Genomic DNA, 24,255 nt, shown 5'->3' with positions numbered 1-24,255 from the left:
ATAGATGAAACATTTTAATTTAATACACTTTAAATAAGGTAGGCAGCTTGAATACTTCCTGTTTTGATGTGATGTGATTGCCTGGAATATATAGGGGCTTCTTCATTTTCCCTTTTCCGTGGGGATTAACATAATAGTAATGCTCTTACTTGATTCTTGAGAGATACATGAGAACAAATATGTATACAAACATGAAGGAAGGAATAAGGTAAAATGAGCTGTGTGTAATATACATGTCAGGTGGAATTTTTATTTTTTTAAGAAAGAAATATGTGTTTCTTTTGAGTAAATGACACTTAGATATATCTACTCATAGAAACTAGTCTGTTTGCCTTGTTAAAAAATAATCCTTACATATATTAGGATCCACAAAACTGTGAGTTTATGTGTGTGTGTTTAGGAATTTACAAGAGTTCATATAATTATATGCACACTTAGTCAGCTAGATAATTTAGTTGAAAGTTCCGTAATCCTGAATTAAAAATAGATAAATAAATTCCTTTTTGATCCCTCTTTATTTAATGAAATTTAGTCTTGGACATTTCTCGGTTTCCAGCTATAGTTTGTGAGTCAGTTTTTTTCTATTTAATTCTTTATTACATTAAAAAGTATTAACCCTAACTGAATTGAATGCTAATTAAAATAATCATTCTTCCAAAACACCAAACATGTTATAGAAATGTAATGATGGAACATTTGATAATTTCAATATATATTATGAATATTTAAAAAATCTACAAAATGAATTAATATCAACTTATTCTGAGATGTATTGCACATGGGTTTTGCACTAAAAAGCTTCATCATCATGATTGTTACCTAGAAGGCCTGTCTGGATCTGATGTGTTGGGTCCTCAGTCTATTCATGGCTGCTTTCATTTCCTGGTTCCTCAGAGTGTAAATAATGGGGTTTAGTAAGGGTGTGATAACCGAATAAAACACAGAAAGAAATTTATCCCCTGAAAAACTGCTGAAAGGCCAAGCATAAATGAAGATACATGGCCCAAAAAACAGAGTGACCACCGTAATGTGAGCAGACAATGTGGACAGAGCCTCGGAGAGTCCACCAGAGGATCGACGTTGGACAGTTACCAGAATGACAGTATAGGAAATGAGCAGGAGTATGAAGCAGATGAAAGACAACAGACCACGGTCAACAATTACCAGTAACTCCAGAACATAGGTCTCAGTGCAGGCAAGTTTTAGAACTAGAGGAAGGTCACAAAAAATATTGTCCACTATATTGGGGCCACAGAAGGGCAAGGTGATAGTAAAAACCATCTGGCTCATCGTATGCACAAAATGCCCATGATAGCAGCACAGAGCCCATGAGGACCCGGCGATTCATGATGGATGTGTAGTGAAGAGGTTTGTATATTGCAATATACTGATCAACAGCCATAACTATGAGAAGAGTCATCTCACTGCCACCTAAAAAGTGGAGGAAGAACATCTGAGCCATACAGCCCCACAAAGAAATAGTTTTATTCTCCCTGAGGAAATCTGTGACCATCTTAGGGGTTGTGATTGTGGAAATAGACATATCCAGGAAGGAGAGATTTCAAGGAGGAAGTACATTGGTGTGGAGTACAGAAGTGAGTCAAAGGTTACAGTGACCACGATGAGAAGGTTTCCTGCCACAATTGCTGCATAGGCCACCGAAAATACGAAAAAAAAAAAAGAAAATCTCAAGTTGCCAAGTGTTGGTGAGTCCTAACAATACAAACTCAGATATTGAGCTATTCATCATATCCATCTAGTCTATGTAGGGGTTTTCAGAAAGTCATTAAAATGTAGAAAATCTGGAAAAAGTGATAATTTAAACTGAGAGTTTTGAAGATATAGACATAGAGAAAGTATTTGATTCCTATAGAAAGAGAAAAGATGAACATTTCTGAAAAATACATTTAATTTATTAATTAAAGCAACATTCATTCACATTAACAAATTTATTTTCAGCCAGAAAGGCACAAAAGATAAATTCATTGTAAAAATTTGTAAACAGAGTTTGCAGGCATAGAGTGCATCTCCACAGTGATTTGTTGTTTCTATCATGAGTTTATGAGTTTATGAACCATAAGTTCAATAGGCCAATGAGTAAAAGAGCCAAATGACCATTAGTCAAATGATTTGATCTTTTGCCTCTTTCCCCCTCCCTAATTTAAAATACTCAGGTGCATGGAAGTTGATATGCTTTTCAGCAAATTGCTTTAGGGTAATTTCTCTATCAGCTATACTGTATTATCACCGCTCTCTCTCTCTCTTTTTAAGATTTTACTTTTTATTAGTCAGAGGGGGAGAGAGAGAGAAAGAGTGAGTACAAGCAAGGGGAGTGGCAGGCAGAGGGAAAAGTGGGCTCCCTGCTCAGCAAGGAGCCTGATGCAGGACTTGATCCCAGGACCCTGAGCCGAAGGCAGACGCTTAACCAACTGAGCCACTCAGGTGTCCCTCCCCTCTCTTTTATCCCAAAGAGTTGTACCAATGATTTCACTTATTCCTTATTGTCCCCAAAGTTATAATAAAACAACCTTCCTAGGAAGTTTTCGGACAAGACCATAAATGTTTCTCAGTGTCCAAGTTTCTTTCTTTACTTCTTTCTCTCTTTTTCTCTCCCCCTCCCTTCTTTCCTTCCTCATTCCTTCCCTTCTTTCTTTTATTCTTTCTTCCTTCCTTATTTCTTTTATTCTTCTTTCTTCCTTCCTCCCCTCACCCTCCTTTGTCCTCGTCATTGTTGCCCTCCTCCTCTTCCTCCTTCTTCTGAATAGTGCTGTGTATCTAATACTTTGATTTCTGAACAAAACTCATGACCTCCACTGCTGAGCCTTTTTGCCTGTTCTCCTGAATCTATTGTTGCTGGGTTCTTGACTGGAGTTTTCTTTCTTGTCCCTTTACACTGTGTGTATAGATGGTCTCTGAACAACCAACAAACGTTTGAAAAATAGTTTTTATGTTTCCTTGGCTCCTAAATGCTTATCATCTTTGTATCTAGTGCTTTCCTCTGACACAGTATCACACTTGTGTGCAGACTGACTTGACTCTTACCTTGGCTCATACACTTGAACTCTGTATATATTTCCAGATTGACCTGATACTGTTGGCTCACTTTTATCTACTTTTCATTATGATTTAGATATTTTGCTCCCAGCTTTTTTCCCCCCTTTCTTTTCTTCCTTAAAAAAAACAAAACTATTAGTTATGTACACCAAACACACAGAACTAGACTCATACATACAGTCATAAAAGCACATGCATACACCATGTTCTAGTCCTGGAGCACCAAAACAGAAGGCTATTTGTGGAAAATCTACTCTAAATTTCCATTTTTTTGGCTTAATAGTTCATGAAATATTTAGCTTAACTATCAGAATTAAAAAAAAAACTGAATCAAGAATGAAGATTTAAATTCTAGTCCTGGCTTCAGCATTTACTAGAGGAATATACTCTTAACTTTTGAACATTGATTTTTTTTCCATAAAAATGAAATGATACCTACACTACTACCTCACAGATTGTTATGAGACCCCAGGGTAACATATATGGAATATATTTGTATATTTCATTGAATACATATAGGTCCTATGTATGTGCATTCACGTAATTCTATCTTTAGCATTATCTCGTTTTCTGATGATGTAAGGATACTCAAATCAGTAAGAACCACAGAAGAATTTTACTATGGAAGACTTGGTAAACAAGACAGTGTTAATGAAAGCATTTTTCTCTATGAAATATAAATGATATAATTACCTAGTTGTCTTCATTATAAAGATTTAATATCATCATTGGTATATATTTCATGCAGTAATTGAGCCTACATACTAGTTATACATAGCTTTGAAACTATGTAGTCCTCAGTCTCAAAATACTAACAGAAGAAAATCTTGAGAATTATAAAAGTAATTTTTTAGTTTAATTTGGAAAATTGGAAAATTAAAAGCAAACATTTGTATTTATTAATTTAGCCTTTTTTTGAAGATTTATAAGCCCTTTCATAAAATATATCCAGCATATAGATGGATTCAGTTCTGTTATGATAGGTGAAATCATGTATTATGATAACTTGACATTTCTTTTATTAAAGTGTACAGTTGTAGTTTGTTATTAATACTGATATTTAAACCTACCAGTTCTAGCTGAGGAGTGGTCTCTTCAAAGACATGCAGACACTGTGAGATCCTGTATATATATTGTTTATCTTTTTTACCCCATGAATATATATGACAGTTATTTGCAGGTAAAAAAGAAAGATGAAATCATATACATAAGGTGCTGACTGGTGATCCACCCCCAAAGAGAATTATTAAAATAAACATGCTAGTGTTCCCTAGAGTTCAGAACAAGGACTTACTCTCTTATTATTTAAGTGGATTATGAATTCACCCAAGTCTATCAGCCATGTGAACTTTCTCTAGTAAGTGCTTTGCACTAACTCAAGTGTTTTGTTTGGGCCAGGATGAGCACATTTATAGAAAATGGATCTATTATAGATGATAGACTTAAGGAAATTATAATTCTATCAATTTGATTACATCAGTCTGAATATTTATGATTAATTTGGTAATTGAATGCATTTATTCAAGTAAAATTAGAATAGTACCCACATTGAACAAGGCATATAAGGAAATTCATGGCATAGAACGGTTCTTAACAGAGACAAATCTCCTTTTACCATGTAAAGGGAGAGAGAGGAGAGAGCTTGAGCAAGTAAGCAGAGGATTCTTTCACCATGGTAATCAATAAATGAGTAAGGGTAATCAATAAATGATTACTTAGTGGATTTTTGCAATCAGTCATTCTAAAGATACAGAATTTTGCTAGCCTTTTATAATTATATAGAACTTCATGATGACTCAAAAGTATTAAGAAAGATCTGTAGCAAAACCTTTATAAAACAATGCAATTAAGCAAGTAAGATTCTAAAGGCTAACAGCCGTAACAATATGTGATTGCAGATGAGTTCATATGCTACAGAAAATTTTTTGTATTTATTCTTATATATAAATATTCCATGTTGCTCTGATTAAAATCCTCATGAAAAGGTTACAAGAAAGTGAGGATAGTAGATATATGACAAATGTGGTGCCACATTCATTTCCAAAGCCCATAGCAAACATTGTTAATAGAGTTCTCATACTTTTTAATTGAACCCCAGAATTTTTTAAAAATTTAGTTCCTTATATAGCCATTAGCAATTAGAATTGCCATGAAAAATAAACCTTTTAAAAATATTTATGGATGAGGTGCTTGGGTGGCTCAGGCAGTTAAGTGTCTGTCTTGAACTCAGGTCATGATCCCAGGGTCCTAGGACCCAGCCCCACGTTGGGCTCCCCACTCAGTGGGGAGTCTGCTTTTTCCTCTCCTGTGGCCCCTCTCCTGCACACTCTCTCCATCAAATAAAAAAAAATAAAATCTTTAAAAAAATATTTATGGTGAGGAAATATATGCCATGGTTTAATGTGGCATTTAAGGAGATGTTTGCAAGAAGATTCTTAAATATAGAAATCAGAAGGATAATATTAGAACAATATTGGGTGCTCTGACTCGATTACCCAAACCAGTTGGTAAGGAATGTACACATAGAATTTTTCAGAAGAAAGTTGAACTGTTTTTTTTTTTTTTAAAGATTTTATTTACTTATTGGACAGAGAGAGAGAGAGCGAGAACAGGAACACAAGCAGGGGGAGTGGGAGAGGGAGAAGCAGGCTCCCCGTGGAGCAGGAGCCTGATGCAGGGCTCCATCCCAGGACCCTGGGATCATGACCTGAGCCAAAGGCAGATGCGAAACGACTAAACCACCCAAGCGCCCTAGAAAGTTGAACTGTTAGGAACACATGGTCTAAGGCCAAATCAAAGTAGGACAAACATACTTAAAAAGGATAAAGAAGGGGATAAGGAGGGAAAGTATGTAAGTTTGATATTCAAGGTACATTGTAAAGCTTTTGCACAGCAAAGGACACCATCAGCAATACAAAAAGGTAACCTACTGAATATTTGGGAGTGATATATCCAAGAAGGGGTTAATATCCAAAATATGTAAAAAATTTATACAGCTCAACACCAAAAAAAAATTGAATTAAAAATAGGCAGATGACCTGAATAGACATTTTTCCAAAGAAGCGATACAGATGGTCAACAGACTCATGCAAAGATGCCTGAAATGACCTAATCACCAGGGAAATGCAAATTAAAACCAAAATGACATATCTTAACCTTACACATGTCAGAATGGCTAGAATCAAAAAGACAAGTGTTGGTGAAGACTTAAAGATAAAGTTGTGCTCTGTTGGTGAGAATGCAATTGGTACAGCCACTGAGGAAAACAGTATGGAGATTCCTTAAAAAATTTTTAAAAATTACAATATGATCCAGTAATTCCCCTGCTGGGTATTTAACCAAAGAAAACAAAAATACTAATTTGAGAAGATATATGCACCACTACATTTATTGCAACATTATTTACAACAGTCAAGATATGGAAGCAACCAAAGTGTCCATCACTAGATGAATGGATAAGGAAGATATGGTATATATACACAATGGAATATTACTCAGCCATAAAAGAGAATGAAGTCTTGCCATTTGCAACAGCATGGATTGACTTAGAGGGTATTATGTTAAGTGAAATGAGTCAGAGAGAGACAAATACCATATAATTTCACTCATACGTGGAATCTAAAAAACAAAACAAATGAATTTAAAAAATAAAAAGCAGAATTAGACATATAAATACAGAGAAAAAACTGATGGTTGCCAGAGGTGAGGCAGGTGGGGAGATGGGCAAAATAGGTGAAGGTGAATGGGAGATACAGGCATATAGTTAGGGAAAGAACAAGTCACAGGAATAAGAGGCACAGCATCAGGAATATAGTCAGTAATATTATAATACTGTTGTATGGTGACAGATGGTGCTACACTTCTGGTGAGCATAGCATAATGTATAAATTTGTCAAATCACAATGTTGTACACCTGAACCTAATGTAATATGTATTTCAACTATGCTCAAATAAAAAATTTCATAATAAAAAACCCAAAAAATATTAAAATGTTTTTAAAACTGAGACATTTAAAAAATTTTAAAAAGACATCAAAAGAGATGGTCCCCAAGATGTTCGAATAATTTTAGGTTTTCTATTTGCCTTTGGAAGTCTTTACAGTTTCCACAAATGCATGTATTATTATTTATTTAATATTTAAATATTATTTTATGTAATATTATTGTATTATTTAATAAACTCAGGCTTACTATCTGAAGTAGTCCACTAACTATTCCCTCTGCTTTTACTTTTGCTACATTATATTATCTACTTAAAAGGACAGAGATATATCAAACTGTAATATATATGGGATCCCATCTTTCCCTTTATCAAAACACATTAATAGCTTTATATTGATAATAAAAAGGAATCCACTAGCCTGAAAACTCTGGTCTTTTCCTTTCTGTAAAATCTCAGCATAGATCTTCTCCCTTTTATTCATCAATCTCCTTCACCAAGGTCTCTCTTTAATACTTATACAAAATCTTTCTCACTTAACAATGTCTAGGTACACTGGCCTTTTGCCTGGAATGCTCTTTTCCCTGCTTAAATGTCTAATTCTAGAGCTTTCTTAATATGTTCGTATAAATGTCTCCCCTTAATGTGGTCTTCTAGACCACCACGCCTAACATAGATCTCTCCCCTTAGTTACTCTCTCTGGAACAGGGACCAGGTCTGTATCTATAACCGTGTTATCTGTATTGATTTAGAAATGATTGGTACCTAGTAATATTTTTTCTTTTTTTTATTATGTTAATCACCATACATTACATCATTAGTTTTTGATGTAGTGTTCCATGATTCATTGTTTGCGTATAACACCCAGTGCTCCATTCAGTAATATTTTTTTAATGTTTCATGAATGATGAAATTCAGTTGAAAAAGCACTGAGTGTCCATGCGATCTGATAGAGCAAGCTACACTAAGCAGTTCATGGTTTTAATCTTTAATATTTCAGTTGATATTGATTCTGAGAAAACTATTTGAGTACTCAAAGATATGTTGGAAATATTTATTTTTAGGCATATTTTTACATTCTACTAAAGATAATTAGCGTATTGAGGCTATATAGTAAGAAAGTATTCTTATCCTCAATCAAATCACAACCCCTCTGTGAAGACCCATATGGTTGACAAATATGGATAGATATTTGAACACCTATTAAGTTACTTAATATAACTTCAGAAATAAAAATTGATACTAAATACCATATAGTGTGCTATCTTCCTAAAGTTACCTATTTTTACATACTGAGTCATTAAAACTTTATAAAATTTTTGTAAGAAGACATGCTTTTGTATTTTAAACACTCATCAGGATTGTTTCTCTGAATTCTTTTTTTTAAAGATTTTATTTATTCATTTGAGAGAGAGAGCACAAGTGGAGGGGAGACAGAGGGGAGCAGCAGAGGCAGAGGGAGAAGCAGACTCCCCACTGAGCAGGGAGCCTGATGTGGGGCTCAATCCCAGGACCCTGGGATCATTACCTGAGACAAAGGCAGATGCTAAACCATCTGAGCCACCCGGGCTCCCCTTTTTCTCTAAATTCTAAGACAAGGAAGTAATGAATGCACACTTATTTACATATTGGATCTGTGCTATGAACATTTTCCATTAGATTTTTAATAAAACTGACCTTAGTAATTGCGTGAATTTTGAGAGAAGCAAATAGATAGTATTAATATTTTCATTTTAATTATTCCGATAAATATGTAAGACTCAAAATCTCCAAAAAGCAGAGAACACAAAAAAATCAGTTGTTGTAGACATTACTTAGGAAGTGAGCCAGGAACCAAGATACTGGCTGCTGAGTCTCTTAATGGCTGCTTTCATTTCCTGATTCCTCAGAGTATAAATAATTGGATTAAGGAGGGGGGTGATTATAGAGTAAAACACAGAAAGAAACTTATCTACAGAGTAACTATTGAATGGGAAAGCATAGATGAAGATAGCAGGGCCAAAGAAAAGAGTGACCACAGTGATGTGAGCAGATAGTGTGGACACTGCTTTGGAGGATGCAGTGGAGGAATGCTGCCAGATGGTGACCAGCATGACGATATAGGATATGAGCAAGAGAATGAAGCAGACTAGGGACAGGAGTCCACTGTTGGCAATTATGAACAGTTCTAGGATATAGGTGTCCGTGCAGGCAAGCTTGATGATCAGGGGAAAGTCACAGAAAATGCTGTCCACAGCATTAGGACCACAGAAAGGTAAACCTACAGTGAAAACCATCTGGCTGGTGGTGTGTATGAACCCAGTTGCCCACGAGAGCAGAAGAAACACAATGAGTGCCCTGCGATTCATGATGATCTTATAGTGCAAGGGTTTGCATATGGCAACATACCTATCCATGGCCATAGCTATCAGAAGAGACATCTCTCCACCCCCAAAGAAGTGCATAAAAAACATCTGGGCCATGCAGCCCCACAAGGATATGGTCTTGCGTTTTCTAAGGAAGTCTGCAATCACTTTGGGAGTTGCAGCAGAAGAAAGACATAAGTCAAAAAATGATAAATTTGCCAGAAAGAAATACATGGGGGAGTGAAGATGGTTGTCAACTATCACAGAGATCACAATGAGGAGGTTTCCTACTATGATGGCTACATAGACAAGAAAGAAGATTGCAAAAAAGAATATTTGAATTTCTTGAGAATTGGAAAGTCCCAGCAAGATGAACTCAGAAACACTTGATCTGTTGTTCAGGAGATCCATTCATCCTTTTGTATGAGTTTGTCAGAGGTTGCCTAGAAGAGGGAAGAAACAGGATGTCATAGGGACTGACAAATCAGTAAACCTGATCTTTACTTACATCCTGTGTCATATGCAGGCAAACAACCCTGTTGGTAATATGACTGTTTGTAGGTATTTTGCAGGAGATATTTCACAGGACCACATGGCAGTAGACAGTGTGGAGGGAATGGAGCCAACTAAATGAAATGTGTGTGTTGGTTAGTAGGGGCAAGGTCAGTTGGACATTTGAGAAAACCTCTCCCTTCTTGTTTAGCTGCAGATCAGACTGTGTGTGAACACTTATTAGAAAGATAGAAAAGAGTTTTGGAAGGCATCAGCAAAATAGATTTTTATCTTTTTCAGGAAGTGCATTTACTGACACATTTTTGTGACATTCTCAGTATGCAGTAAAAAGTTTGCCATATTAGGGGCACCTGGGTGGCTCAGTCACTTAAGCATCCAGCTCTTGGTTTCAGCTCAGGTCATGATCTCATGAATGGTGGGATTGAGCCCCTTGGAGGCTTATGCTGAGCCCATGGAGACATCTTCCAATTCTTTCTCCCTCTCCCTCTGCTTATCCTCTCTCTCTCAAATAAATAAAATCTTTAAAAAGTTTTCCATATTAAATATTGCTGAAATCACATAATCTGCATTATACTTCTTAAATAGAACTGATTACAGACCATGAGCATATTGTTGTTAGAAGGTTGAGTATGGAGACAGTTATATTATTAACTGAGATTAAAGCCTATTACTGAGGAAAGATTAAGGTTTTTAGAATTGAATGACCCAGATTGATTCTCAAAACTACACAGATGCACATCTACATATTGCTTATCCCTTCAGTTCATTTGATCAGACATCAAGTGTATCCCATCTGTGCATTCTTATCCAGTTGTTGCAAAATTGGATCAAAAAACCATTTTTATCTATTTGTTTTTAAGTTGTATGTTTTCATATACATGAATATATAGACACACCTAAATCACTATTATTAAGACTAGTGAACTTTACCATTGTAGTCTTGTTCCTCTTTCCTCCATTAGTGAGGGGTAAAGACTAAGGTGAATCATTTACTTTTGTAAACATGACTTAAAAATTTTTTAAATATGATGTATTGTTTGAACAGAGTACCATCTTGGGTTACTTAGCTTCCTTGGGCCTATCCACCCTCAACAATTATTTTCCTTGAAGTTCCTTTAACCTTTAACTTTGTCAAGGATGGAAAAAAGTCATGGATATTATGTTACTGCCTTAGGTGGATTCTGCTAAGCAAAATGGACTATTAAAAAATGCACACATTTAAAGGGAATAGGTCAGTGCTCAATCTATATAAATTCACCTATTTAAGCTGTTCATTATTTGTCTGATTTTAGCTCTTATACCAGTCTTATTCCAGGCTTGTTGTTCATGTCCAGTCCTTTCCTTGCTTTTATGAGAGCCTAGACCCAGGCCTAATGCAGATTGTCAGAAAAGAAAATAGAATATACATGGTTTCAGGGTACATTTTAAACTTTTAGTTACACAGTTCAAATTTTAAAAAAATATGGTGTATTTTGATAACTATAATAAGCATTTAGTCATATTCTCTTTTCTATATATAGTTATTATCATTAAGACACACAGTTATTGTAAATGGCCCATAATCTCCCATTATGTTTGACACCATCATTCAGAGTAGCATAAAAACTTCCTTCTTTCACAAGGAAATAGAACTGAAAATGGAAATCTTTGTTAGTTCTCATTCACAGATGTGAATGTGTATTTCTTCTTTGTGCTTCATACCCTTGCTGTAAGGCAATGATTTTACCTAAGATATAGCTCCTGGACCTTCTATATTTGTCTGAAGTATGCAATAAGTACATTTGCAGGTGCACATGGGTCTGGCAGAGAGAGTCCTAGACAAGATGCTATCTCTATATTTGTTTTCAGCTTAAAAGTGTTTAACTACTTGGCCATTTTCAGACTGTTGCCATAGGAAAGTTGAATTTTCTCATATGTTTTTCTAACAATTCCTAACAAATATAATGATAGCATCAATATTTTATGAGTGGTGATATTCTATGATTTTCAAAGTCATGAGTCAGGCACTTTATCCTTGCATTTCTATCATTTATCTCTCTTAAAATATTACATTGCTAAAAATAACAAAGGAATTTTCTCTTTCTGTTACATATAATTCAAAGAATAAAATCATTCAACCTGATAAGGATAGCCAAACAATTTGAACATACCTAGATTTCTTTTCTGTAAGAATAATTTACTTGGCCTGGATTGCTGCACTATTATCTTAATTTCTAGTAATCATTTGTATAGTGTTTCTGATTTTTGTATTTTTTTTCCAGTTGTGACAAAATAAGGTATATTCCAGTTTAATTTTCCCCTTTCAGCCCTCCCTTTAGTTATCTTTTTGGCATTTGTACTTATCACTTATGGACACATTTAAGGTTATTAATGAAAATAATGAGATCAATGTGGTATGTAAGGTAGAGTAACAGGTCAGGATTATGTAACCTACCAATTTGCACTTGGACTTCAGAAGTAACATCAGTATGAAATGGATGCTTAATCTTCATCATCCAGTGATTTTATTTTCTGCTCTGAACTTCAAAAGACAGCAGCAGTATATCAATGTATCCCTTGGTAGAAGGCCCAAAGGAGGAAACTCATTTGAGTGTTTTAAATTCCTGAGAGACTAGTAGTAAAAAAAGTAATTAGGATGTTAAAATACACTTTTGACTTTACAGAAATGAGACACCATTTTTCATCCATAAAATTGATGATACTTTAAAGATAATTTTCAGTACTCAGGTGGTCAGTGGAAAGAGGACTAGAGTTGAATTATGAGAATTTTGTATGATGTTCATTCTTTTGTTGTAGTTTGATTTCTACAGTAAGCATTGATAAATATGATATTTAGGAAAATATAAATATTCTAGATTATTTTAATTCTAAATTGTGTTAGGGCTGAAATTTTCACATTTAAACTCTAATCTGTCTAGAATTTATTGATAATGTGAGATAATTTTTCATCTTTGCAATTAAATAATAATTCATTCCACTAAGAATTTGTTATGTGTTCTTTGTAACCTTTTAAGTTTGCTGATAGATCAGGCTCTTCTTCGGGTGTGCTCATTTACTCTTTTTCTTCCCTGATAATTTTTGAGGAGGTATTACGTATTTTACTACTCATTATGTTTACAGTATATTTAATGTATGGAAGGGCAAGTCTGCTCTCACTGCTTTATTCATTCACAGTTTTCTTGGTTAGTTTCATATGCTTTTATTCTAAATTAGATTTATTTTCTAAAGTTAAAGCAAGTTCCACTGACATTTCAGTATCACAGTATTAAACTTATAAGAAATGTAGAAAAAATGAGCAGAATTACAAAATTGAGTCTTTCATCCAAAACTTTCCCTCTAAATATTTGTCTGCCTACTTATGACACCATAAAATTTTCTCATCTTCATTATCAACACATTTTTTTGTAACTCATTTTTTGTTATAAGTAATTTTGCCTATTTTCTACCTTGATGCTTTACCTAATGTGATCTTTTTCTTTATCATAATTGATTTTAATGCTCTTGTTTCCATTTTTGACATATTTAAGTGGTAAATGGTATCATTTGTAATTTTTTCCCAGTTCATTGTCTTCTTTGTTTTAGGTTACTTATAAAATAATCTACAAACATTAATAACATTTTTTTCTAATACATTTCTTGTGCCTTATTGCATTAACTAGAATTTTAGAACAATGTTGCATAACAGTGATGATAACTGGCTATGGCAGAACTTGTTAGTTTCCCAACCATGACCTTTCCTTCTTTCTTGAAAAAGAAAGCTCATTTTCTTGGAATCAGGTGTCTGTGCACTTCCATGGAGTCTCCAACCCAATGCAAAAAGCTGCATCTTGCTACCCTGAGCCAATCACAGTTTTTCATTTTCCTCACCAGCTTAGCAATGAGTCCAGACCATGTACCAGAGATTGCTGAGTAGCCTTCTCCCATTCTTCATTAGTAACAGACACCTGAATTCATTAAATGACATTGTGCAGCCTTCCTTGCAAGTAAAAGTGGCCAATACCATGAAAGTAAACAGTATTATCAGGCAGCTACTTGGTGAAAATTCTTTATAGGGGCTGACTCCTGGGAGGGTTATGTCTTTCCCTCTCCCCAACTCCATATTTTTTCAGGTCTAATTGGAAAAGTGTGAGTTTTTATATTAATATTAAGTACTATAAATGCTTGTAGTTTAATGCTATCAGTTAAATATTGTATTGTACAAACAGAAGGATGTTAAGCAATTACTCAAGTGACAAAATATCTGAGTTGCTAACAGGAAATTTTCAGGGAAAGGAAAGATGAGCATCAGCTGGAAGTTACCACCAAATCTAAGCTGGAGGGGTAAAAGAAGATGCAGTTGTACCATAGTCCAAGGGTGTGGTCATGTATTCATTTTCTTCTTCTCCCTTGAAAAACTTCCATAAACATGGAGGCCTCATCCAACCAAATTTATTATCTCATAGCTGTGTATGTCCAAAATCCAACATTGGTCTCACTGAAATACAATCAAGTTGTTGGCAGGACAGTATTCCTTACTGGAAGCTTTGAGGGAGAAACTGCTCCCAGACTCATGCTGGCTATGGGCCAACTTTAGTTCCAGGTGGTTGTAGAATATCATCTTCATTTCCTTGCTGATTTTTAGTTAGGGATTATTCTCACTTTCTATGCATTGCCTATATTCCTTGGTCATGTCTTCTTCCTCTTCAAAGCCAGAAAGAGTGCAATGAAGCCTCCTCAAGTCTCATCCTTCCTGGATTCTTTTTTCTTTCTCTGGATCCATGAAAGGTTCAATGCTTTTAAATACTCATTCATTAGATTGAGTCCACCCAGATTATCCAGGAAAATGTCCCCATCTCAACATTTATAAACAATTATATCTCCAAAGTTCTTTTTGCCATGTAAGGTAACATATTCACAAGTTCCATGATTAGGGTGTGGAATTCTTTGGGATACCATTATTCTGGTTAAAACAGCTTATATACAGAAGTCAGAAGTGTTCTGGCCCATTTCACTAGGACAGCTAGAGCCATGGAAGTGTTGCTGAGTTCCAGAGTGAGCCACAGAAGTACTGCAGATGTTTGGGCTAAGGCAGTGTGAGAGTGTGTGTGTGTGCATGTGTGTGTGTTCTTTGTTGTCCTTTCCTCCCACCCTATGTTAATCTAACAGTGACACTCATTTGTAACCATCTGGAGGTCAAGTGACTTAGGGTCCTGGAAATTCAGTCTTCATGGATAAGGGCTGCCTATAATACAAAGCAAATTTATAGAAATAAAAAGAATGGATTGGAAGGAAAATGGACCTATAATGGCACACATCCTTTTATTATTCAGTCTTTCTGGAATAGAAGTGTGGTGTGTGGAATTTTTACAGACATTTTGTGACAAATTATTTTAAAAAGACCACACACACAGGAGGTTTTGGAGTCTCTGGTGATACTGTGGTACTACTGTACAAACATTGGACTAAGATGCTATGATTTATTTTACACTAGAAAATAAACCTCTATCTAATTTAACTATAACACCGTAATCATGGTTGATTACTAGCAGACCAACAATTTTAGTTAAGGACATGTGATATATACAGTTACTTATAGGGATGTTAAGTGAAATTTTCAATATTCCTAAGATAGGGCATAAGGAAAACAACATTTTCTCCTCCCAGATTTAAGTCACTGTGAAGGATAAAGTGTGAGGACGAAAACCTCATTCATTGAAGATGGCAGGGTCCTGCCACATTTGTGAATTTTAAGGGGAGTTTATATAGGGCAAGTGTGCTGAGACATCAGCTTAAAAGTTAAAGTATTGCATCTTGTACCTCAGTCATTATACCACTAAGAAAAAAGCATAATGTCTGGTAGTCCTCGCCAAGTTCTAGAGGCAGTATATTCCAACGTGTATATATTACTTATTTATTGATTGACATGAGGGTTCTAGTTTTTGTGAACTTAGTTCAGGAAAGGCATGTTAGCAGATACAGTACAGAGTGAAAGGAGCCTTACTTACCACTAGGGCCATATGTCCAGGCAAATTTTACAGTATTAAAGTTACCTATGCTGGGAAATAGACCATTTATAAGGTTTTCCATATCCTAATAGGAGAATCATAATGTAGTTTCATAAGATTATGTAGCATGGCTATGCCATGTGCAGCAGAGAACTATACATGAATTGGAAATCAGCTCCTGCTGTTCTGCTATGCCCACATAGGAATGGATCATGTTACCATAGAACTTCAACTGACTGTCGAGATGGAGCTGTTCTTCATGTTTGTGTTCTTTCATACTAAGACTGACTATAGAGCATCACAATTTTAAAATTATATCCTGCTATCTTGGGATGGCATCCTCTAGGATGTAGTGTACACTCTTATTGAATGACATTATATGTAATTTGTTCCCAGTAAGAACAATCTGCAGGTTTTTATAGGATATTACCCATTCTTCATTCCCTGTAAAACACATGTAGAATTTATGCTTTCTTTTTCCACAGCTTCAGGCTCTCTAGTTCCAGAAATTCTGAAATATGTTTTCACCAGTGATGCAGTAAGATTTCTATTAACCTCAAGCTCAATCACTTTTCAATTTTCTTTCCCAGAGACATAAAGGCAAAGAAAGGTGTTACCATCTTGTAAAGTGTAATTTACCTTGATCACCTGAAGAGGTAGTACTTCTACTACACAATGTTTAAGTAGGATCATGGAAGATTTTTTTTTAATTCAAATTGTAATGTGGAGTTGAACTATCCTATTTCTGAGGTGAAAAAAATCCATTGGATGGTATTACTTCCAGAGATGACATTGAAGAAGAAAAGATTAGTGAACATGAAGACATAGCAATAGCACTATACAAAATGAAGCATGAGGAGAATAAAAATAATTTTTATTATATACATCTCTTTAAAAGGTAAATGACCATACACAGCAAAAGTAATAACAATATATTGTTAAATATATTACCTCAATAGATAATAGTAGACATTAATATAAAACAACATAAACACCAGGGCCAAGAGAAAGTGAATGGAAGTATACTGTTGTAACTTTCTTATATGATACCTGGAAAGATATAATATTGATGTTAGACTGTGATACAGTAAAATGTTCAGTATGTATTTGTAACCCTAAAATAAACACTAAAAACCTCAAGAAAAAGATAGCTAAGAGGTCAAGATTATTAATATGAAAAAATTTAACTAAATAATAAGTAGAAAGAAAATATAAGTAACACTCAAGTATCCAATAAAATACATAAAAAAGACAAAACTGAACAAAAAACAAATGAAACAAATATAAAATAAAAACATTGTCAATTTTAACTGAAACGTGTCTATAATGATATATATAAAGGAACTAATAACCTATTTAAAGGCAGAGATTATTGTATTAGATAGATATATGTTGCATCCAAGAAACCACCATTAATAATAAAGACCTATATAGATGAAAAGTAAAAGGATAGTGAAAGAAAAACTACTTTAATATGTTCCTATTTAACCAGACTGTGTTTTATCAATTTACTCTTTAACTGTAACAAATTACCACAAACTTAGTGACTTAAAGTAGCAAAAAAAAATTTTTTTAAGATTTTATTTATTTATTTGACAGAGAGAGACACAACGAGAGAGAGGGAACACAAGCGGGGGGGTGGGAGAGGGAGAAGCAGGATTCCCGCGAAGCAGGGAGCTCGATGCGGGGCTCGATCCCAGGACCCTGGGATCATGACCTGAGCTGAAGGCAGACGCTTAATGACTGAGCTACCCAGGCGCCCCAGCAAAAATTTATTATCTTACAATTCTTTAAGTCAGAAGTCTGATCCAAGTCTCACTGGGCTACACTCAGAGTGTTGGCAGAGTTGCATTTCTTTCTGGAGACTCTATGAAAGAATCTGTTTCCTTGCCTTTTCCAATTAACCAAAATGAAGCAGGAAATGTGAAAAAATATAAATATAAAACATCTGACAAGAAAGCAAATTTTAGGGTGCCTGGGTGGCTCAGTCGATTAAGTGTCTGCCTTCGGCTCAGGTCATGATCCCAGAGTCCTGGGATCAAGCCCCACATCGGGCTCCCTGCTCGGCGGGGAGTCTGCTTTTCCCTCTCCCTCTGTCTATTGCTCTGCCTACTTGTGCTCTCTATCAAATAAATAAATAAAATCTTAAAAAAAATGAAATCAAATTTTAATCCAACCATATTAATAATAATCCTATTACATGTCATTCATTTTACAAGACTATTGTCATGCATTTACATATATATTCATATACATATATATATGTATACACACATATATATATATACACACACACAACCCCAACAATACATCATACTATTTTTTGTACAGTCAGTATTTTGTACATACTTACTTACATATATTAACATTTTGGCAAGCTACTACATTCCTTTTTGTGGTCTTAAAATGTACCAATTCATAAGATCTTTGTACCCTTGTACTGGTCATCCTCTCTTTCTAGAATTTTCTGTCCCCATGTAATTCCATGGGGGTTTCTTTCAGGTTGTCTGGATATCAGCTAACCACCACTCTAAAAAACCTTGCTTAACAACCAAAAGCAAAGTAACTACCATCTCCCAGTCAAACTCTATCATAACACTATTTTTTATTTGCTTCAGAGCACTATCTCTTTTGGATATTATGGGTTGTTTTCAATTTAATAGTTTAATCTGTGTTTATCTACCTGTATATGACCCCAAGAGACCTGGAATCTTACCTGCCTTATTCACATAGCTAGAATAGTGCCTAAAAATTGCAAATACTTAATAAATGTAGTATTTGCTAAAATGACTGAATGATTCAGTGCATTAATGAATAAGTGGTTTAATTAATTCCAACTGTATTTTCTCCTTTGTTGCTTGTCTCATTCTTCTATTTCATTCAGCAAACCATGTGACGATTCAGTAACTTCTTCATGGAAGCTTTCACTTCCTGGTTGCGAAGGGTATAAATCACAGGGTTCATCAAAGGAAAGATGACTGTGTGAAAGAGAGAAACCACTTTGTCAGCTGGGAAAGCTCTGAATGGGCGAGTATAGATGAAGATAGCAGGTCCAAACATCAGAAACACAATGATAATGTGTGTGGTACATGTGGAAAGAGCCTTATTCTTCCCTTCAGAGGAATGTCCCTTCACATGGCAGAGGATGACCGCATAGGAGGCCAGAAGTCCCAGGAAGCACAGCAGCGTGAGCAGGCCACTGTTGGAGACCATCAGGAGGTCCACCACAAAAGTGTCTGTGCAGGCCAGCTTGATGACCTGCGGGACATCACAGAAGAAGTTATCTAGCTGGTTTGGGCCACAGAAGGGCAAGCGGAGAATAAGGGCTGCTTGTACAATGGAATGAGTAAAGCCCCCAAGCCACAGAGCCAACAGCAAGGCGTAGCAGACTCTAGGGTTCATGACAGTGGAATAGTGCAAAGGACGACAGATGGCGATGTAGCGGTCAAAGGCCATCACAACAAGAAGAAACATCTCCCCTGCCCCCAGGAAGTGCAAGAAAAAGAGCTGAGTGATGCAGCCTCTGTAGGAGATTATTTTCTTCTCAGAGAGGAAGTCCACCAGCATCCTGGGAGCCACAATGAAGGAATAGGATGCATCTAGGAAGGCCAAGTTGCCCAGAAAGAAGTAGAGGGGGGCTGTGAGGCCAGGGTCTGATCTGATGGTGAGGATGATGAGGAAATTTCCAGGGAGGATGATGAGATAGAAAACTAAGACTAGCACAAAGACCAGGAGTTGAGCGTGTTGAGACTGGGTTAGACCAAGGAGGATGAATTCTGTCACCACTGTTCTGTTCTCCCTCTCCATCTCTCCTCTGTCTGCAGAATAACAAAGTATTATCTGTTATAACCACCTTTTTATCATCTCCATAGCTCTTCTCCAGATAAAAACATTTATTTACCACATCCAAAACTTGCCTAGCTGAAAAAAAATGCATGTCCCATAAGTGTCTTATGTTTTGAGTTGACCCTTCTACCCTCCATTTCTTGATCCCTCCCTAAGACATTGTTCTCATAACCACACTCTCATTCCCATTTAACCATGTGCTTCTATATAATTGTGCTCCTCTAGGAGTCTGGGCTACTTTGCTTGAAGAATAGTCGAAATTTCCTGATTAAAACAAAACTTAACCATTATTTAATTTGTCAGGTGTGTTGTTTTCTCAGTTAGCTGTGGTGCACTGTCTCTAATGTTCAGATTTGTTGCTGGGTTTTCATCGCTTCTCTTTATTCCCACAGAGCAGAGTGCTTTTGCTAGTGCTTCTTTCCTTTGGTCCTGTAGAATCCCTAGTTCTTGGTTGATATCTCTATGTCTTGTTTCCTAAATGTGTGCCTTACTTGTTCCTATCACATTGTTCTGCTTTGGTGCCCTTGTGCACCTTTGTTCCAAACTGGTTTAGGGTCTCAAACAAGAATCCTACATTCTCCTAACATAGAAGTATTCCCTTAGGTACACTCTTGGTTGGATCCCAATTCTGAGTCTGCTACATACCTTGTTCTTAAATCCTAATGAATATTAATCCAGTTTTATTTGCTCACCATGTATCCATAACCTACTTTACCCTCAGATCTCAGAAATAAGAATTCTATTTAGAATTATATTGTGGTTATTTTCTAATTTGTATATTACTATAATTGTAGAGACATTTTGTAAATACTCAAATATTGTGATATCTGTATGTGTTTATTGGCATGAATGATTTAAAAAATGAAAAATTGCTAATTGCAACACAATACTGTAATGTGACATGTAACTATATTTCTCTTGATTTTGAATTACATGCAATAGTTGTTTTTCAAAAGTACTATGAATACAGTGGAACACAGTTTGGCAGTAAAGAGGAATGACATATTGTAATATGCTACAACATGGATGAACTAAAAAACATTATGCTATGTGAAAATCACAAAGGACCACATATTGTTCAATTCATTTTTTGAAAATCTGTAGACAAGGCAAATTAATAGAGATAGGAAGTACAAGAGTGGTTGCCTAGGGCTGTGGGTGGAATGAGGAGTGACTGCTAATATGAGTTTTCTTTTTGGGGTGATGAAAATGCTCTAAAATTTATCATGGTGATACTTGCATAACTCTGTAAATACACTTAAAACGATTGAATTATACAACTTAAATGGTAAATTTTATGCTATGTTGATTATATCTCAATAAATCTTTTTTTTAAAGAATTATTTGAAAGAGAGAAAAAACGTACAAGGGTGGGAGGGGCAGATGGAGAGGGAGAGAGAATCTTTAAGCAGACTCCCTGCTGAGCATGGAGCTGGACTCAGGGCTCTGTCCCAGGAGCCCGAGATCACAACCTGAGCTGAAACCAAGAGTTGGACACTTAACCGACTGCATCACCCAGGTGGCCCTCAATAAATCTTTTTTTTTTTTAAGTGCCATTATGTGTGGAAGGGAAAACTGGAGAAGGAAAAAGTCTCACCTGAAATTTGACAGAAATTTTTAATAGCATTCCTAGAAAGAAAATGTAAGAAGAGAGGAAAAAAGAAAAAGACTAAAGAAAAATCAACCTTAAAAAGTCCATTAAAAAATTCATGGGAAATTTAGGCGATATGCTGGTATTTTAGGGCACATTTACTAGGAAACATCAAAACATATGTTCTATGTGATTAGTAACATTTGTAACTAGCAGCTAAATGTTATAGAAAATGCATTTATAACACATGGGCACATATCTGTGCATAGAGATACTTATTTACATATGTATAAACACACACATAGTGAGTCTAAGAAACAAATGAGCAGAGGAAAAAAAAAAGAGAGGCAAACCAAGAAACAAACTCTTAACTATAGAGAAGAAACTGATGTTTACCACAGGGGAGGTGGGTAGGGGATGGGTTAAATAGATGATGGGGATTAAGGTGTGCTCTTGTTGTGATGAGCAGCAGCCCGTATATGGAAGTGTTCAATCATTATATTGTACACCTGAAACTAATACCACACTGTATGTTAACTAACTGGAATTAAAAAAAAAATACTAAAAACAAAAGATATGAAAAAAATATCTTTGGTGTCTTTGAAATTAGTTTAGGAGCTTCCTTCTGTCTTTTACACAGAATGCCTCCACATTCATTTCTTATTCTGTCTGTAGAAACCTGCTCTTAGGAAAGTAAGTCAATAGCTCCTTCTGCCTATTCTTAGGTTTTATGCTTTCCAGGTACTCACTGACAGTTATTTCATGCTTCTCTGGGTTGACAATTCCAAGGCACAGGAAGCATTCTGAGTTACAGTCTCCCACTCTTCCTCTGCTTTGTTTTTCCAGATCCACCTCTATTCCCTGTTACTAATGGATGGAATTGCATACCACCTCCCCTCTTTAATCCACTTTCTTCTCCCTCCCATTTACATACCTTCTGTTCCTGTGATTCTAAAATTGTGCTCATCACAGAGACTGAGGACAGACATGCATCAGATGAACATTACTCTGCATAAAATGAATTCCTGGGGAAAAGAAGCCCAAAACAATGATTCTCACAGAGACCAGTGTTTTGCTCTAGTCAGATAGAGCAAAGAAGTATTGTCAGTGTAGGCTAGTGTATGAATGTTTTCATCATCCCTAACCCTCCTTGTTATTTCAACTGATACAAAAACACATCTGGCATTGAAGATGCTCATATCCTCCCCTCTTTTTCAGAGTGCACACATACAGCATCCACAGGCCACACTGAGCATGCCTAGATTCCAACTCTATCAGATCAGCTTCTGGAACCAGGTGTTTGGGGACTGATCACCTTCCTAACATGTCCTCCTTCATCTCTTCCCATTCATTTTCTCTTGCTCCCTTTTTTGTTTTTCCTATTTGCCTAATTCTCTTCCTGCTAATTCTATTTTACACACTCATTTTCTGTTATTCTTTTTTTTTTTTAAAGGTTTTATTTATTTATTTGACAGAGAGACACAGCAAGAGAGGGAACACAAGCAGGGGGAGTGGGAGAGGGAGAAGCAGGCTTCCCTTGGAGCAGGGAGCCCGATGCAGGGCTCGATCCCAGGACCCTGGGATCCTGACTTGAGCTGAAGGCAGACACTTAATGACTGAGCCACCCAGACACCCCTCAGTTATTCTTTTTACATTTGCCTTACCTTCTTTTATTTCTTTATTTTTCTTGCAATTTCTCTACATTGACCTTTCACTTTTCCTTCCTCATTGCTTTCTTTCTTGTCATTCTCTTTCTTTCTCTCATTTGCCCAGATTCTTTGAGTCTTAATTCACTTTCACTCTGTTTTGTGCTTGTATTCTACTTCATTATATTCAATGCCTGTCTTTCCACTAATTCTGAGACAAGAGATTATTTTTCTCCAAGGTAAAGGGAGCATGGTACGTGTTTCCTAAGTCTTCCATTCCAATAGATTTTTCTTTTTTTTTTTTTAAAGATTTTATTTATTTATTTGAGAGAGAGAGAATGAGAGAGAGCACATGAGAGGGGGGAGGGTCAGAGGGAGAAGCAGACTCCCTGCTGAGCAGGGAGCCCGATGCGGGACTCGATCCAGGGACTCCAGGATCATGACCTGAGCCGAAGGCAATCGCTTAACCAACTGAGCCACCCAGGCGCCCTCCAATAGATTTTTCTATAGATAAGAAAGCTTGACTTGCTCTTCACTGCTACGACTTTGTTCCTGAACATTATCCTTTTTGAAATTTACTTAGTCTCACCCACTCATTAATTACTTCACATTCTCTCAAATATTTTGTCTAACTCATTCTGACAAAAATAAATTGATTTATTTTTGTTCTCTAAAGTAGATATCCTTAGAACCACCCCTGCCAACATGAATCCATTTAATGAATGTTTGAAAATGACAGGGTGGTTCCTGGGGCATCTGGGTGGCTCAGTTGGTTAAGTGGCAGGTTCTTGATTTCAGCTCAGGTCATGATCTCAGGGACATGGGATTGAGCCCTGAGTAGGGCTCCAGGCTCAGCGGCGAGTCTGCTTGAGATTCTCTCCCTCTTCCTCTGCCCTTCCCCTGGGCGAGTGTTCTCTCACTCTAAAATAAATAAATAAATAAATAAATAAATAAATAAATAAATAAATAAATAAATAACTCTTCAAAAAATAAAAGAAAATGACAGTGTGTTTTCTGACTCTGTCTTCATACCCTTTTTAATTTTTTTTCCTTTTTTATTTTTTTAAATTTTATTTATTTATTTGTCAGAGAGCACAAGCAGGGGGGAGTAGCAGGAAAAGGGAGAAGCAAGGAGCCCAATGTAGGACTCGGTTCCAGGACCCTGGGATCATGACCTGAGCCAAAGGCAGTTGGCTTAACCGACTGAGCCACCCAGCATCCCTTCATACCCTTTTTTAAATTATTAAAATACACTCTTACCCATTTCTACGAGTTTTGAAAAATGTGGATCAAGCTGAAGAACATCAAAAATATTTAACTGATACTAAACTTGGGGA

At 36.0% G+C, this 24,255-nt stretch overlaps 2 protein-coding genes and 1 pseudogene across 2 annotated transcripts; all 3 read right to left on the bottom strand.

The window, feature by feature from the left end:
- Positions 1 to 819: 819 nt before the first annotated feature.
- LOC118002954 lies at positions 820 to 1,756 on the bottom strand (annotated as a pseudogene).
- Positions 1,757 to 8,807: 7,051 nt separating this feature from the next.
- On the bottom strand, positions 8,808 to 9,749 carry LOC118003533 (olfactory receptor 4K13-like). Its single transcript, XM_034994591.1, has one exon. It carries the CDS (start codon positions 9,747 to 9,749, stop codon positions 8,808 to 8,810), a length of 942 nt encoding a protein of 313 aa, XP_034850482.1.
- Positions 9,750 to 18,715: 8,966 nt separating this feature from the next.
- On the bottom strand, positions 18,716 to 19,642 carry LOC118003313 (olfactory receptor 4N5-like). The gene has a single exon (XM_034994209.1). It carries the CDS (start codon positions 19,640 to 19,642, stop codon positions 18,716 to 18,718), a length of 927 nt encoding a protein of 308 aa, XP_034850100.1.
- Between the last annotated feature and the right edge of the window lie 4,613 nt (positions 19,643 to 24,255).

The sequence above is a fragment of the Mirounga leonina genome, unplaced genomic scaffold, assembly GCF_011800145.1.
Source record: "Mirounga leonina isolate KUSES-001 unplaced genomic scaffold, KU_Mleo_1.0 Mir_91, whole genome shotgun sequence".
NCBI classification, from domain to species: domain Eukaryota; kingdom Metazoa; phylum Chordata; class Mammalia; order Carnivora; family Phocidae; genus Mirounga; species Mirounga leonina.
The sequence above is the reverse complement of the archived record's forward strand: the minus strand, read 5'-3'. Positions and strand labels throughout refer to the sequence as shown.